Source organism: Oncorhynchus mykiss, chromosome 3 (assembly GCF_013265735.2).
Source record: "Oncorhynchus mykiss isolate Arlee chromosome 3, USDA_OmykA_1.1, whole genome shotgun sequence".
Taxonomy (NCBI): domain Eukaryota; kingdom Metazoa; phylum Chordata; class Actinopteri; order Salmoniformes; family Salmonidae; genus Oncorhynchus; species Oncorhynchus mykiss.
Window position 1 is genome coordinate 17,595,210 of NC_048567.1, and position 17,167 is coordinate 17,612,376.

A 17,167-nucleotide genomic window follows, 5' to 3' on the forward strand; every position below is an offset into this window, starting at 1 on the left:
GCTGTGATAGACAGACGAGAGACAGGCTGTGATAGACAGACAGAGAGACAGGCTGTGATAGACAGACAGAGAGACAGTCTGTGATTGACAGACAGAGAGGCAGGCTGTGATAGACATACAGAGAGACAGTCTGTGATTGACAGACATAGAGGCAGGCTGTGATTGACAGACAGAGAGGCAGGTGGCAGGTGATCCACCACATACCTTTATTACTACTGTATATGAGAGGAGAAGTGGGGAGAATCACAGGAAGTTGAAAAGCCCATGTTTGGATGGGATTAATTAATTCAGCATGTGAGCCAACTGTCTCTCATGGGATTTTCTTAGCAGAGGGAATAAAACATTTTTCTGATCCTAAATACTAGTTTTGCTTGTTTGAGTGTGTATGTGTGCGTACTTGTGTGTGTGTTTGATAAGCAAAGGGGAATCAAAATGTTAATGTCTTGATCCCAGACCATGAAGAAGCAATAGCAGTATGCATGCCAACGCCATGTTGACACACACACACACACACACCAGCACGCACACACACGTCACACATTACCCAGATTCTATCAGACCAGACATAAATTACCTGCCAAGCGCACACAATCAGTTATTGCCACCAGAAACCCGTGCAAGTATGCAAAATTACTTCCAAAGCATTATAGAATATTTTAAAGCCATTTTATATCTAGTTTTGTTATATATATATTTGAGATATGAGCAGGGGGTATTATTACAAATCACACAATCAGACATTCATCATGATATATTAGACTGGGGTGATGCAGAAGAGGAGTGACACATTATTTAATTTACCCTGTTTTCTATTCTGGCTACACATTTCATGACGGAAACAAATTGTGCATTTGCAGCATCTGCAAGATTGTTTTTCAGTGTTTTTTGTAATGATGAATGCTGTTTAAAATAATAATAATAATAATAATTTGTTTGGTATATCTTGTTTCTTTCTCCCCATGGATTTATCGTAGCTTTAGACACAGCAGCCGAGGAGGTGGGGAGGAGGAGGAAAATGAGGAAGATGAGGAGGAGGCTACACAGAGATATCTGAAAGTCATTTGACTTCAGAGTGAACTTCAAAAGAAGGCTTGGGTTGTTTGTCCCAGGGGGGATATGGAGTCGATTTCAGTCTCGTCTCTGGCTGTATTCTTCTTCAACCCCCCTTCTCTTCCTCCTCCTCTCCTGCCCTCTGTTCTCTGACCCCTGGTGTTGCCATGGGGACACAGTGTGATGTATAATTCACTACTGAACTTCACACCCAGGGCTACCTGTGTGTGTGTGTGTGTGTGTGTGTGTGTGTGTGTGTGTGTGTGTGTGTGTGTGTGTGTGTGTGTGTGTGTGTGTGTGTGTGTACGTGCGTGCGTGCGTGTGCTTGCCTGCGTATAAGTGGGTGTGTGACCTTCATTCCTGGGCGACCTGGAATGGAAGGCCAGCCAGGAGCCACACCGGTTGTATAGTGTGAAACTGTTGTCTCAATGCCAGGAGTGTCAGTGTTTGAAGGTATGAAGGTTGTTGTGTGCGTTGGTGCATGTGTGTGAAGGCCTTTTGAAATGGAGCCTCTCGCTGCAGTAGGTCTCTCAGGTGTTCTCTGATGTAGAATGTCAGGGCCACCAGGCAGTCACCATTTTATAGAAAGAGCAATGTGTCCATCCGCCTGTTTCGTGCTGTTACCGTGGTGACTACACTGGAGGAGTGGAGGAGAGGGAATCCAATCATCTAGGTCCTGGAGTGTAAATACAGTACACACCCCCACTATTTCCTATCATTCCCTCTCCTCCATCTACCTTCCCTGTCTTTCTCCCTCCGTCCCTTTCCTCCGTCTACCTTCCCTCCCTGCCTTTCTCCCTCCGTCCCTTTCCTCCGTCTACCTTCCCTCCCTGTCTTTCTCCCTCCATCCCTCTCCTTCCTCTACCTTCCCTCCCTGTCTTTCTCTTTCCATCTCTCTCCTTCCACTACCTTCCCTCCCTGCCTTTCTCCCGCCATCCCTCTCCTTCCTCTACCTTCCCTCCCTGTCTTTCTCTTTCCATCCCTCTCCTTCCTCTACCTTCCCTCCCTGTCTTTCTCTTTCCATCCCTCTCCTTCCACTACCTTCCCTCCCTGTCTTTCTCTTTCCATCCCTCTCCTCCATCTATCTTCCCTCCCTGTCTTTCTCTTTCCATCCCTCTCCTTCCTCTACCTTCCCTCCCTGTCTTTCTCTTTCCATCTCTCTCCTTCCACTACCTTCCCTCCCTGTCTTTCTCTTTCCATCCCTCTCCTTCCTCTACCTTCCCTCCCTGTCTTTCTCTTTCTATCCCTCTCCTCCATCTACCTTCCCTCCCTGTCTTTCTCTCTCCATCTCTCTATCATTCAGATGAACCTACAGCCAGACAACCCATATACTGTAACTACCCCATCAGTCTATTATTCTGGTCTTTTTATGATGATTAGATCTCTCCTCCCTGCTCCTGCCCTGCGTTAACCTCCCAGTCCCCCCTACACACACACACCTCACAGCACCCGCAGTGTAAATGATAGGCTCTCAGTGTGTCTGGGATATTGGTCTCTCCTCTCTGTGACACAGCCTATTGTTTACAGGTCAGATTAGTCTGTAAATTATAGTGTTAGACTGTGAGGAAGCCTGGCTCAACATCCCTCTCTCCTGGAAGCCTGGGTCTGTTCTGGCATAGGGACATGTTAACTACTCCCTGCCCACACACACACACACACACACACACACACACACACACACACACACACACACACACACACACACACCACACACACACACAGGGGGCTGGCAAAAGGGGGAGGAAGTCTTGGCTGTTTTAGCTAAATGCTATAATGAACCAGTCTCACCACCTGGGAGGACAGCTAGCTAAATGCCACCAGACTCATTAAAACTAGCTGGCTCTGCAGTGCCAGTACATGCACATGCACACACACACACACATGCACACACACACACACACACACACACACACACACACACACACACACACACAGTTCACACACACACTCAGTTCACACACACACTCAGTTCACACACACACTCAGTTCATACACACACTCAGTTCACACACAATACTGTATCAGTTTAGGGAGCGGTGTCCTTGATGTTAGATGTAGTGTATGGAGATGGTCTGTTGTAGCTTTGAGTATGTCTGATTGGTATTCTGATAGCCCTGGTCCTGTTGGTACCCAGGGTCCATGTCAAAGAGCACCTCAGGCAAGACCTGCTCCGCTTTGCACCAGCTTTTCTCTCATCTTATGGAGCCTCAGTGGAGGGCATTCAATGATAAAGTTAACATATAATGTTTCTGTTCCCACTTGTTGTTCCTTACAGTGTGTGTGTGTGTTCTCTCCTGCAGGTCTGGCACGGGCTAAGTCAGTCCCCAGCCACACCTACTCCAATGAGGTGGTGACCCTGTGGTACCGCCCCCCTGATGTCCTCCTGGGATCCACAGACTACTCCACCTGCCTGGACATGTGGTGGGTAGTACCACTGACTTTTAACCCCTGACCCCCTACCTCTTGCCACATCCCTCTCCACAACAGGGAGAATACTTCCTCCTCTAGATCAGATGAGGTGTGAACCCCACAGAGAGCCACAGACAGCTGTGTGAATGTGTTCCATAGGGAGGAGAGGTCGAGACCTGGCCATGTCTCTATCTGGGGTTGATGAGAAGCTGGGAGACCTGATCTGGTCTGAGGCTCAGTATGGACAGACAGGGGAATTTACTGTGGACATGGACAGATAGAGGCCTTCCTGTGGCGACAGACAGACAGCTTTAGTCAGTATATGGACAGGGGTCTTTCAGAACTGCCGTCCAGGCTGTGAAATGAACCGTGACCACATCGATCTGGACAGGCAGTCCTCGAGTACGCCCCTTTCCAAGGACCCGAGGTGCATCCCACCGCGGGCAATTAAAGCATAGTGGGGGAGAGGGAGAGGCAGGGGGTTAGGTTGGCAGTAGAGCAGGTGGGCAAATCCTTAGGGCACCTTTCCACTCCACCGAGACTGGAGCCACTCAACATAGAAAGACCTATACCGTCACTTAGAAAGCAGTGTTCCATGAACAGGCAGCGCTCACATTGACCGCAGTGTGCTCAGTGCTGGGTCACTGGTTTGAGTAACAGTCTGTCCCATATCCGTCAAACCACTAAAAGGTTAAAGGATCAGATCATCTGGAAGACAGGAGGAAAGGGAAGAATAGGGTGGAAAAGAACAGGGATTCTTCCTCTAGTCTATTTTTATGTCTGTTATCGCCTCAGTGAGCCTGGCGTTTCACCAGGCACCTGTCAGTCAAGCTGACACTGTGGACAATGACAGACAGCCCAGCCAGACAGACAAAGAGAGGTGTGAGAGGAAGTGGTTGAATCCCTGTCGTTTTCACACTGTTATTAGCGGGTTTATCCCTCTCCCTGCGAAGCCAAACCTCTGTATCTGATTAAACACCAGTCTCTATATAAAGATCTAAGAAATATCTGAACAGTTTGCTGATGAAAATGTATTGTTCCATCCAGCACCTACTTCTATCCATTGGACTTTTAGAAATGTATAGGGCTCTTCCTGGTCTATAGGTACACTATGGAGACGGATGAAGTTTTCAAAAAGGAATTAAGGTGTGTGGTGTGTTAAGGGGGATGAAAATGATGCTGGTGCTTGTCTCTCTCTCCCTCTCTATTTCTATTCATTCATCTTTCTGTATTATCTGTGTGGCTGCTCAACCATAGCTGGGTCATGCAGAGATGGATGAAAAGAGGGAGTGAGTAGTGTGCACTGGGCCAGAAAGTGAATCTGTCAGGAAACAATAGTTCTCTGACAAATGGGCTCTGACACCTGTTTAAACCTACACACACATACACACCACTCTCCATAACTGGCCACCTCTCTTTCTCCATCCCGCTCTCCTTCTCTCTCCACTGGGCATCCCATTATCCAACCATCACCACCTCAGATGCCACACAGAGTTAGTCTTCTGAGCAAACACTTTACTGAAGCTGAATCCTCTAGGAAATCAAGACATCCACCATAGATTTAGATGGAAATTAAGATATTCCCCAAAAGTGAACCATTTGCCTTTCAAAATATACTGTGCTCTTCTGCAAAGCCATTTGAGTACACTATAGATTAAATCATGATGAATTGTAGTTGTGGAGGCTAGTATTCTTCATAGAGGGGTTCAAATGTTTACTGCTGATGGCTCTGGAGCTCTCCAACTCTGTTGATGCTGTCTGTGTGTCTCTAATGGGGATGCTGTCTGTGTGTCTCTAAAGGGGATGCTGTCTGTGTATCTCTAATGGGGATGCTGGCTGTGTGTCTCTAATGTGGATGCTGTCTCCATGTCTCTAATGGGGATGTTGTCTGTCTGTCTCTAATGTGGATGCTGTCTGTCTGTCCCTAATGAGGATGCTGTCTGGCTGTCTCTAATGTGGATGCTGTCTGTGTCTCCCCAGGGGCGTGGGCTGCATCTTCATCGAGATGATCCAAGGAGTGGCAGCTTTCCCTGGGATGAAGGACATCCAGGATCAGCTGGAGAGGATATTCCTGGTGAGTCAGCTGTGTGTTTGTGTGCGTGCGTATAGTCTCACTTTGAGCACTTTTTAATTTATTTAACCTTTATTTAACTAGGCAAGTCAGTTAAGAAGAAATTCGTATTTACAATGACGGCCTACCAAAAGGCAAAAGGCCTCCTATCCGGGATTGGGGCTGTGATTGAAAATAAAAAATATAGGCTAAAACACACATCACGACAAGAGGCACCACAACACTACAGAAAGAGAGACATAAGACAACAACACATCATGGCAGCAACACATGACAACAACACGGTAGCAACACAACATGGCAGCAGCACAACATGGTAGCAGCACAAAGCATGGTACAAACATTATTGGGCACAGCCAACTCCACAAAGGGCAAGAAGGTAGAGACAAGAATACATCATGTGAAGCAGCCACAACTGTCTCCATGATTGAGTCTTTGAATGAAGAGATGGAGATAAAACCGTCCAGTTTGAGTGCTTTTTTCAGCTCGTTCCAGTCACTAACTGCAGTAAACTGAAAAGAGGAGCGACCCAGGGATGTGTGTGCTTTGGGGACCTTTAACAGAATGTGACTGGCAAAACAGGTGTTGTATGTGGAGGATGAGGCCTGCAGTAGATAGGGGGGAGTGAGGCCTAAGAGGGTTTTATAAATAAGCATTGGGTATACTGAGATGACCAGTTTACAGAGGAGTATAGAGTGCAGTGATGTGTCCTATAAAAAGCATTGGTGGCAAATCTGATGTCTGAATGGTAAAGAAGACAACAACATTGACGAATACGCTGATTCGGTGAGCGAGTTCATTAGAACGTGCGTTGAAGATGTCGTTCCCATAGCAACGATTAAAACATTCCCAAACCAGAAACCGTGGATTGATGGCAGCATTCGCGTGAAACTGAAAGCCCGAACCACTGCTTTTAATCAGGGCAAGGTGACCGGAAACATGACCGAATACAAACAGTGTAACTATTCCCTCCGCAAGGCAATCAAACAAGCTAAGCGTCAGTATAGAGACAAAGTAGAATCTCAATTCAACGGCTCAGACACAAGAGGTATGTGGCAGGGTCTACAGTCAATCACGGATTACAAAAAGAAAACCAGCCCCGTCACGGACCAGGATGTCTTGCTCCCAGGCAGACTAAATAACTTTTTTGCCCGCTTTGAGGACAATTCACTGCCACTGACACGGCCCGCAACTAAAACATGTGGAATCTCCTTCACTGCATCCGACGTGAGGAAAACATTTAAACGTGTTAACCCTCGCAAGGCTGCAGGCCCAGACGGCATCCCCAGCCGCGCCCTCAGAGCATGCGCAGACCAGCTGGCTGGTGTGTTTACGGACATATTCAATCAATCCCTATCCCAGTCTGTTGTTCCCACATGCTTCAAGAGGGCCACCATTGTTCCTGTTCCCAAGAAAGCTAAGGTAACTGAGCTAAACGACTACCGCACGGTAGCACTCACTTCTGTCATCATGAAGTGCTTTGAGAGACTAGTCAAGGACCATATCACCTCCACCCTACCTGACACCCTAGACCCACTCCAATTTGCTTACCGCCCAAATAGGTCCACAGACGATGCAATCTCAACCACACTGCACACTGCCCTAACCCATCTGGACAAGAGGAATACCTACAGTGCCTTGCGAAAGTATTCGGCCCCCTTGAACTTTGCGACCTTTTGCCACATTTCAGGCTTCAAACATAAAGATATAAAACTGTATTTTTTTGTGAAGAATCAACAACAAGTGGGACACAATCATGAAGTGGAACGACATTTATTGGATATTTCAAACTTTTTTAACAAATCAAAAACTGAAAAATTGGGCGTGCAAAATTGTTCATCGACTACAGCTCGGCATTTAACACCATAGTGCCCTCCAAGCTCGTCTTCAAGCTCGAGACCCTGGGTCTCGACCCCGCCCTGTGCAACTGGGTACTGGACTTCCTGATGGGCCGCCCCCTGGTGGTGAGGGTAGGCAACAACATTTCCACCCCGCTGATCCTCAACACTGGGGCCCCACAAGGGTGCGTTCTGAGCCCTCTCATGTACTCCCTGTTCACCCACGACTGCGTGGCCACGCACGCCTCCAACTCAATCATCAAGTTTGCGGACGACACTACAGTGGTAGGCTTGATTACCAACAACGACGAGACGGCCTACAGGGAGGAGGTGAGGGCCCTCGGAGTGTGGTGTCAGGAAAATAACCTCACACTCAACGTCAACAAAACTAAGGAGATGATTGTGGACTTCAGGAAACAGCAGAGGGAACACCCTCCTATCCACATCGATGGAACAGCAGTGGAGAGGGTAGTAAGTTTTAAGTTCCTCGGCGTACACATCACAGACAAACTGAATTGGCCCACCCACACAGACAGCATCGTGAAGAAGGCGCAGCAGCGCCTGATACGGCAACTGCTCCGCCCACAACCGTAAGGCTCTCCAGAGGGTAGTGAGGTCTGCACAATGCATCACCGGGGGCAAACTACCTGCCCTCCAGGACACCTACACCACCCGATGTCACAGGAAGGCCATAAAGATCATCAAGGACAACAACCACCCGAGCCACTGCCTGTTCACCCCGCTATCATCCAGAAGGCAAGGTCAGTACAGGTGCATCAAAGCTGGGACCGAGAGACTGAAAAACAGCTTCTATCTCAAGGCCATCAGACTGTTAAACAGCCACCACTAACATTGAGGGGCTGCTGCCAACACACTGACTCAACTCCAGCCACTTTAATAATGGGAATTGATGGGAAATTATGTAAAATATATCACTAGCCACTTTAAACAATGCTACCTAATATAATGTTTACACACCCTACATTATTCATCTCATATGTATATGTATATACTGTACTCTATATCATCTACTGCATCTTTATGTAATACATGTATCACTAGCCACTTTAACTATGCCACTTTGTTTACATACTCATCTCATATGTATATACTGCACTCAATACCATCTACTGTATCTTGCCTATGCCGCTCTGTACCATCACTCATTCATATATCTTTATGTACATATTCTTTATCCCCTTACACTTGTGTCTATAAGGTAGTAGTTTTGGAATTGTTAGCTAGATTACTTGTTGGTTATTACTGCATTGTCGGAACTAGAAGCACAAGCATTTCGCTACACTCGCATTAACATCTGCTAACCATGTGTATGTGACAAATACAATTTGATTTGATTTGATTTGCTCGAGAGCACCCTTACCTGCTTATCTATAAATTACCTCTCCTTGATCTAGCATGGGTAGGATGGTCATCTGAATCAGGGTTAGTTTGGCAGCTGGGGTGAAAGAGGAGTGATTACGATAGAGGAAACCAAGTCTAGATTTAACCTTAGCCTGTAGCTTGGATATGTGCTGAGAGATGGATAGTGTACCGTCTAGCCATACTCCCAAGTACTTGTATGAGGTGACTACCTCAAGCTCTAAACCCTCTGAGGTAGTAATCACACCGGTGGGGAGAGGGGCAATCTTCTTACCAAACCACATGACCTTTGTTTTGGAGGTGTTCAGAACAAGGTTAAGGGTAGAGAAAGCTTGTTGGACAATAAGAAAGCTCTGCATATAAATGGATGAGAGAGCTTCCTACTGCCTGAGCTATGTTGTTGATATAAATTGAGATGAGTGTGGGGCCTAGGATCGAGCCTTGGGGTACTCCCTTGGTGACAGGCAGTGGCTGAGACAGCAATGTCCTGACTTTATACACTGCACCTTTTTTTTCATTTTTTTTTTTTTACCTTTATTTAACTAGGCAAGTCAGTGAAGAACAAATTCTTATTTACAATGCCGGTTTGGAACAGTGGGTTAACTGCCTTGTTCAAGGGCAGAACGACAGATTTTTACCTTGAATCATTGTTGACTGACCAATTGACTGCGATTACTGTTTACTTGCATACTTGTGTACTTGAGCAGTAAGCTTTGGCTCTTGATCTAATCAGCATGAGGTCTGTGGCCCTCTTTAACTCTGGGTCAGGTAGCTATTCAATTCTTCCGCTAGGTGCTTATTAAAGGAACCAGTGATTAGGGATTAATAGGGATGGCAGATAGATTGATAGATATATTTCTGAACAGGACTCAGGGCCTGATTGCATCAATATTTTATGGCTGTGTGAGGTCTCATGAATCCCATAATCGGCTCCTCTGTCCTCTATAATTCCCCCCATCGGCAGAATTGAAGTGGAGTGATAATGTGAGGAATTCATATTCATTCATCCTCTGAAATGAGTTAATAATGAATGCAGACAATTACTGAGATGAGAGGATGGGAGAGAGAAAGAGAGGCATGAAGAAAGAGAGACATATAGAGAGAAAGAGAGGGATGAAGAAAGAGAGACATAGAGAGAGAGAGAGGGATGAAGAAATAGACATATAGAGAGAAAGAGAGGGATGAAGAAAGAGAGACATATAGAGAGAAAGAGAGGGATGAAGAAAGAGAGACATATAGAGAGAAAGAGAGGGATGAAGAAAGAGAGACATATAGAGAGAAAGAGAGGGATGAAGAAAGAGAGACATATAGAGAGAAAGAGAGGGATGAAGAAAGAGAGACATATAGAGAGAAAGAGAGGGATGAAGAAAGAGAGACATATAGAGAGAAAGAGAGGGATGAAGAAAGAGAGACATATAGAGAGAAAGAGAGGGATGAAGAAAGAGAGACATATAGAGAGAAAGAGAGGGATGACGAAAGAGAGACAAAGGTCAGTGGAGTCAGGTGTGAAGACAGAGACAAAGCGGTTCGGTTTGTTTTGCCGAGGGCTGTCGGGGATAAGTGTGTGGGTGCGTGTGCGTCTGTGTGTGTCTGTCTGTGTGTGTTTATATGTCTGTGTGAATCGGTGTGTGTAGGGAGTATGCCCCAGGCAGGGAATCTTACACAAAGCAACCTAGGAGGACAGATCGAGATACTGTATAAAAACATTTTATTGATTGTCTGTTTTGCCAAAGAAAAAATTGGGGCTGTCTGCTCTCCTCACATTTGTAAGATTCCCCCCCAAAACCCCAGCCCTCTCTGCCACCTGCATCCATCCAGTACACCCCTTGAACACACAGACACAAAGAGAGAGGGGTAGAGGGGAAAAAAGGAAAAAAGGGGAGAGACCCAGTAGTGGGATGGCCTGTCGCCAACTTGGGTATCGATGGAGGTACACCTGCAACCCTGTTGGCCTGGCTGCAGGGGATCTGTGTGCCCTTTAGCAGGTTGCAGGTGGAGCAGAGAAGGATAGGGGGGCGGAGCAAGCGGTGGAAGTGGGTTTGGGGGGAGGATGGAGAAGGGGAAGGGAGGGGTGGAAGGGGATTGGGGAGGGGAGGTCTGTCTGACTGTCTGGGGTAAAATGAAAATGTAATCCAGTGGAGATAAGGGTTTTATTCAGCAAACATGAGGATATGAAGAGGAGAGGAGGGGGGAGAGGGATAGGAGGGGAGGAGAGCAGAGAGGAGAGACAGAGGAGTGGAGGATAAGGGTGAGAGGAGAGGAGAATAGAGGCGAGGAGAGGAGAATAGAGGAGAGGAGAGGAGGAGAGAGGAGGGGTTGGTGGGATAAAGTCTGACAGGTCTATATTGTGTTCTGATTATCCTCTCCTTACTCTCTCCACATTATGAAGACCTTTTGAATCCCCTGTATTAACAGGATCACACCTGTGTAGTTAATAGCATGGCCCACACAGCCCCTGTAAGCCATACACATGAGGAGGCCAGAGATGTGCTTAAACTAGGCTTACAGTCTTACCTTGACTGTAGAATCATTATTATTTCTCTGAGGCAATAACACCTCTGATCATCTCAATGCCAATGCCCACACATTCACACAATTTGCTTTTCATGTGTTTATTGATTCAGCATTTCTCATACTCCAGATGGCAATAATTAGTGTTTGGACATTCAAACATTAACTGGCCTTTTGAGGCGTGATGAACATGATCAGCATATATTTGAAGAATTGAACACGTTTAATAAGAGAGTTTGCTTCACTTGTAAATACACACACAATATTATGTATAGGCTACATGGCCTCATGGACCAGGATGGACATGGACTCACCCAACGCATTGAACCAAAATGGCACCACACTGAGACAACTCTAACTATATTGCATTGGCTAAGAAGCACTGACCCGTCAAATTGAGCCGCTCATATTTTCTCCCACCCCAATCACGTCTCGTACTGTTGTGTGTCTGTGTACTCTGCTGTCAGCTAGAGGAAGAAAAGACAGATAGAGAAATAGACCTGGAAAAATGTCCACCAGTCTGCTTGGCCTGGCAGCTAGATGGTCAGTTAGTGTAACAAACAGCTCCACCTGTCAGAGTTAGCCTGACACATGGAAACCATGTGTTTGATGTTTTCTATACCATTCCACTACTTCCGCGCCAGCCATTACCACGTGCCCGCCCTCCCCAATTAAGGTGCCACCATCCTCCTGTGGTTGGTACGTGGATGTGTGTGGGCGCCGTCTTTCGGTCTGTCAGTGGAGAGATTATGTTGAGTCCCGCCCCTCTAATAGGCCAGTGTGTTTGTGAAGGGGAGAGAAAGGTCACCTAGCATCCCTGTCTGATAGGTACTCAGTCTGCCAAAAGTCAGTTGTCATTTTGAAAAAAGTTAGACCCACACTAACACCCTGGTCATTTCCCTGTAAAAAGTTAGACCCACACTAACACCCTGGTCATTTCCCTGTAAAAAGTTAGACCCACACTAACACCCTGGTCATTTCCCTGTAAAAGGACCCACGAGCACCAACATGTGGATATTGTTCTACCTTTGTGTACCTATTTAGGATACATCACCATGAAGAGAATGGCATTCATGTCCATAATTATTCATTTCTGTTTAATACAGATCAGGGACCCATGATGAAATTCCGTTACCGGGTGTAAATCCACTTCACTTACTGTAGTTCAATAACCAAAACAGATTCGTGTCTTAGCTGACCTCCCATTCTTTCTGCAGACATCGTCAAATCTTCATTCGCAGCAGATATTTAAGACTTTTTGTAAAACGTGGACACCAAATTTCTTTTTTTTTTACAGAAATTCTGTTACCAAAGTTTGGATCTGCACTCTTCTTCCAGTGAATGTGTTTTTGTAAAATGTTCATTGTAAATTGTTAAAAGTAGTCCTTGTGCATAGAGTTATATGGTTTGTTAAACTTTGCAATCAATGGTTTTTCTTTGGCGTACATTTTAAGTGAAGAATGTGAGTCTCAGCACAATTCTGTTACTGTGTAATTTATCCACCTTTTCACACTATGTAGCCAAGCTGAAGGCCTATACTTCACTAGCCGGCTCATCCATCTACGATATTCACTGGAACCATGATGGTGTATGGGCTATCAGTTGGTGTATGGGCTGTTACTATGTGTTGTGAAGCCAATTTGTTTGTTTGCAGCTAAAAACCAAAGGTATCTCTACGGCTTCCCTGAACGAAGAAGAAGCCAATCTCCAGCAGTGCCATTCTAATGATCCGTAACCGAATTAAAGCTATCCCCTTTGTTACCTTGCTTTATCCCCGTCGTTGCCATGCTTTATCCCATCCCCACAGAGCTCCATGGGCAAGTGTGTGTGAGCTGAGAGCAGTCAACTAAAGGCTGTTATTTATTCAAAGCTGCTTCCAAAGCCCTGGCTATCCTGAACAGAGAGCCTGTGGGTGTTTATGCCATGTGTTGCTCTTTTCCTGGTCCTGAGACGTGAGTGGGCTGGGCTGACTGACTGGCTGGCTGGCTGGCTGGCTGGCTGACTGGCTAGCAGGCTGTTTCTCAGATCCCTCTGTTCGTCTAAATTAGATATGCGTGGTATGAGCCCAGGCGCATTGTAACTGGTTAACTGAGTGTCACTCTGCTCAAGATTACATCCCCAGGAAGACCAGTTGGAATGTGGACAGGTCTATCTGTGCGAAAGGCTGTCAGAGCAGAGGTGTGTGTGTTTACTGAAAACAATGAGCCTTTCTCCTTGCATTAGTGTGATGGACAAAGCTGTCACCTCTGTCACCTAGGGAATGACACGTCAACACACACACACACACACACACACACACACACACACACACACACACACACACACAGCAAGGACAGCATATCCTATGGATAATGTAACAGTTAATGTTATTGAGTAAATAGCAAGTGTTGATGATACAAACACACCATACTGTCGGCACAGGGAATTGAAACTGAAAACCACATGTGAGTGGCTTTGTCTGATCAATGTGTGTGGCTGTAATTGACTGTACGTGTGTGGGGCTATGTTGGACTGAACATACAGTTGAAGTCGGAAGTTTACATACAGTTTAGCCAAATACATTTAAACTCAGTTTTTCACAATTCCTGACATTTAATACTAGTAAAACTAGATCACCACTTTATTTTAAGACTGTGAAATGTCAGAATAATAGTAGAGGGTGTCACGTTCTGACCATAGTTCTTTTGTGTTTTCTTTGTTTTAGTGTTGGTCAGGACGTGAGCTGAGTGGGCATTCTATGTTGTATGTCTAGTTTGTCTATTTCTATGTTTGGCCTGATATGGTTCTCAATCAGAGGCAGGTGTTAGTCATTGTCTCTGATTGGGAACCATATTTAGGTAGCCTGTTTTGTGGGTGGTTGTTTCCTGTCTATGCACCAGATAGGACTGTTTTGGTTTTTCCACATTTGTTGTTTTGTAGTGTTTATGGTCTTTATTAAACATGCTGAACTCTAACCACGCTGCGCTTTGGTCCGATCCTTCGTCCACCGAAGAAAACCATTACAGAGGGAATTATTTATTTCAGCTTTTATTTCTTTCATCACATTCCGAGTGGGTCAGAAGTTAACATACACTCAATTAGTATTTGGTAGCATTGCCTTTAAATTGTTTAACTTGGGTCAAATGTTTCAGGTAGCCTTCTACAAGCTTCCCACAATAAGTTGGGTGAATTTTGGCCCATTCCTCCTGACAGAGCTGGTGTAACTGAGTCAGACGTGTGCCTAATTGCCAGCACATGTTTTTTTCAGTTCTGGCCACACATTTTCTATAGGATTGAGGTCAGGGCTTTGTGATGGCCACTCCAATACCTTGACTTTGTTGTCCTTAAGCCATTTTGCCACAACTTTGGAAGTATGCTTGGGGTTATTGTCCATTTGGAAGACCCATTTGTGACCAAGCTTTAACTTCCTGACTGATGTCTTGAGATGTTGCTTCAATATTTCCACAATTTCCGTCCTCACGATGCCATCAATTATGTGAAGTGCACCAGTCCCTCCTGCAGCAAAGCACCCCCACAACATGATGCTGCCACCCCGTGCTTCACGGTTGGGATGGTGTTCTTCAGCTTGCAAGCCTCCCCTTTATTCCTCGAAACATAATGATGGTCTATGGCCAAACAGTTCTATTTTTGTTTCATCAGACCAGAGGACATTTTTAAGATATTTGTCACCATGTGCAGTTGCAAACCATAGTCTGTCTTTTTTAGGGCAGTTTTGGAGCAGTGGCTTCTTCCTTGCTGTGCGGCCTTTCAGGTTATGTCGATATAGGACTCGTTTTACTGTGGATATATATACTTTTGTACCTGTTTCCTCCAGCATCTTCACAAGGTCCTTTGCTGTTGTTCTGGGATTGATTTGCACGTTCATCTCAAGGAGACAGAATGCGTCTCCTTCCTGAGCGGTGACGGCTGCGTGGTCCTATGGTGTTTACACTTGTGTACTGTTGTTTATACTAATGAACGTGGTACCTTCAGGCGTTTGGAAATTGCTCCCAAGGATGAACCAGACCTGTGGAGGTCGACAATTGTTTTTCTCTTGGTCTTGGCTGATTTCTTTTGATTTTCCCATGATGTCAAGCAAAGAGGCACTGAGTTTGAAGGTAGGCCTTGAAATGCATTCACAGGTACACCTCCAATTGACTCAAATTATGTCAATTAGCCTATCAGAAGCTTCTAAAGACATGACATCATTTTCTGGAATTGTCCAAGCTGTTTAAAGGCACAGTCAACTTAGTGTATGTGAACTTCTGACCCACTGGAATTGCGATTCAGTGAATTATAAGTGAAATAATCTGTCTGTAAACAATTTTTGGAAAATGTACTTGTGTCATGCACAAAGTAGATGTCCTAACCGACTTGCCAAAGCTATAGTTTGTTAACAAGAAATTTGTGGAGTGGTTGAAAAACTCCTACCTAAGTGTATGTGAACTTCCAACTTCAACTGTATGTGTACAGTATGTGCTTTGTCTGTCTTAACATGTGTGTGTTTGTCTTTCTGAACATGTGTGTCAGTGTTTGTGCAGGCGGTCAGAGGAGAGGATGCTGGTTACATCCAGGGAGATTAAGTAATATGATTTTAGTGTGAGACATAAGCTACTGCATACACACTCACACTCTCACACACACACACACACACTCACACATACACTCACACACACACTCACACATACACTCATACACACACACACACACTCACACATACACTCACACATATACACAAACACACACTCACACACATACATACACACACACATACATACACACACACACACACACTCACACACAAGCACACACAGTCATATGAGTTTAGTGTGAGAAGTCAGCCACTGCATACACACATACACACACGCACACACAGTATTATGAGTTTGGTTTTGAGGCATAAGCCACTGCACACAACTCAGTCAGATTAGGGAGAGAGAGAGGGGCTGCCGCCTGCCGCTGGGTAAATGAATTATGTCATTCCAGAAACAGCCGCTGTCTTGGCAGCGGCCTGACCACTCAACGTAACTGTGTGGAGAGTGAATGCAGTCTCTCCTGTCGGAACTTACTGAACACATACTAACCACATTCTACCCTGTGTGATTAGAGGCTGATCCCTGTGGTTCTGATCCATGGGGTGACCTTCATCTCCTGACCCCTGGCTGGACGTGACCATGTTCATTAGTGCACATTGTAGCAAACGTTTGCATACCTGTTGAAAAACCGTACAGTCCCTCCCCTGACCACTAACTCACAGCCCTCTCTAACTCTTGAAACAAGTAGCCACCTGCCCCCAACTCTTCCTGACTCTCTGACCCTGCAGAGAGCAGAGGCAGTGGATGGGTCCCCATTGTTTATAGGCTACCCTGTTTGCACATCTGGAGCTCTCCAGTTACATGCCACACCCAGTGACCTCTGATTGGGGCATTTGACCATCCATCACCACTTTTGACCCTGCCCAGCTGCATCTCCTCAGGGCATCTGTCCAATAGGCAGGTGGGACCGGGACAAGTTTAAAAGCACAGTCCAGCCCAGTCCGGGACCAATCTTCAAAAAGCAGTGGCAGAGTCAGGGGTCAGGTGTGAAGACAAAGAGACAAAGCAGTTTGTTTTTCCCGAGAGCTGTAGGGGGTAATTGTGTGTGGGTGTGTGTGTGTGTGTTTAAAAAACATTATAAAACAAACATTTCTCCGGTCCCCACAAGGAAAGAGGCTATGCTAGGCTTAAGCCTTCCGCATGCTTCGGAACGACTGGAGCCTAGCCAAACTCGGATAAGCGAACCGAACGAGTGTGCTCGCATACTCGCTTAAAAGACCTTCGCTTGAAAAATGAGAAAAAAGTGGCAATAGTTCTGTTAGTCCATCTTGAGACACCGAAGCCAGTATACACTTCCTTAAAATAGTCAGAATACATCTCAAATGAAAGCTAGA

At 45.7% G+C, this 17,167-nt stretch overlaps 1 protein-coding gene across 2 annotated transcripts in view; it reads left to right on the forward strand.

The window, feature by feature from the left end:
- The window catches only part of LOC110503753 (cyclin-dependent kinase 14), a 233,248-nt gene that overhangs the window by 111,002 nt on the left and 105,079 nt on the right, over positions 1–17,167 (forward strand). For both annotated transcript variants that reach the window (XM_036970578.1, XM_036970579.1), the window contains 2 exons: positions 3,351–3,471; positions 5,440–5,533. In XM_036970578.1, coding sequence (XP_036826473.1) covers positions 3,351–3,471; positions 5,440–5,533 — 215 coding nt within the window. The remainder of the gene's footprint in view (positions 1–3,350; positions 3,472–5,439; positions 5,534–17,167) is intronic.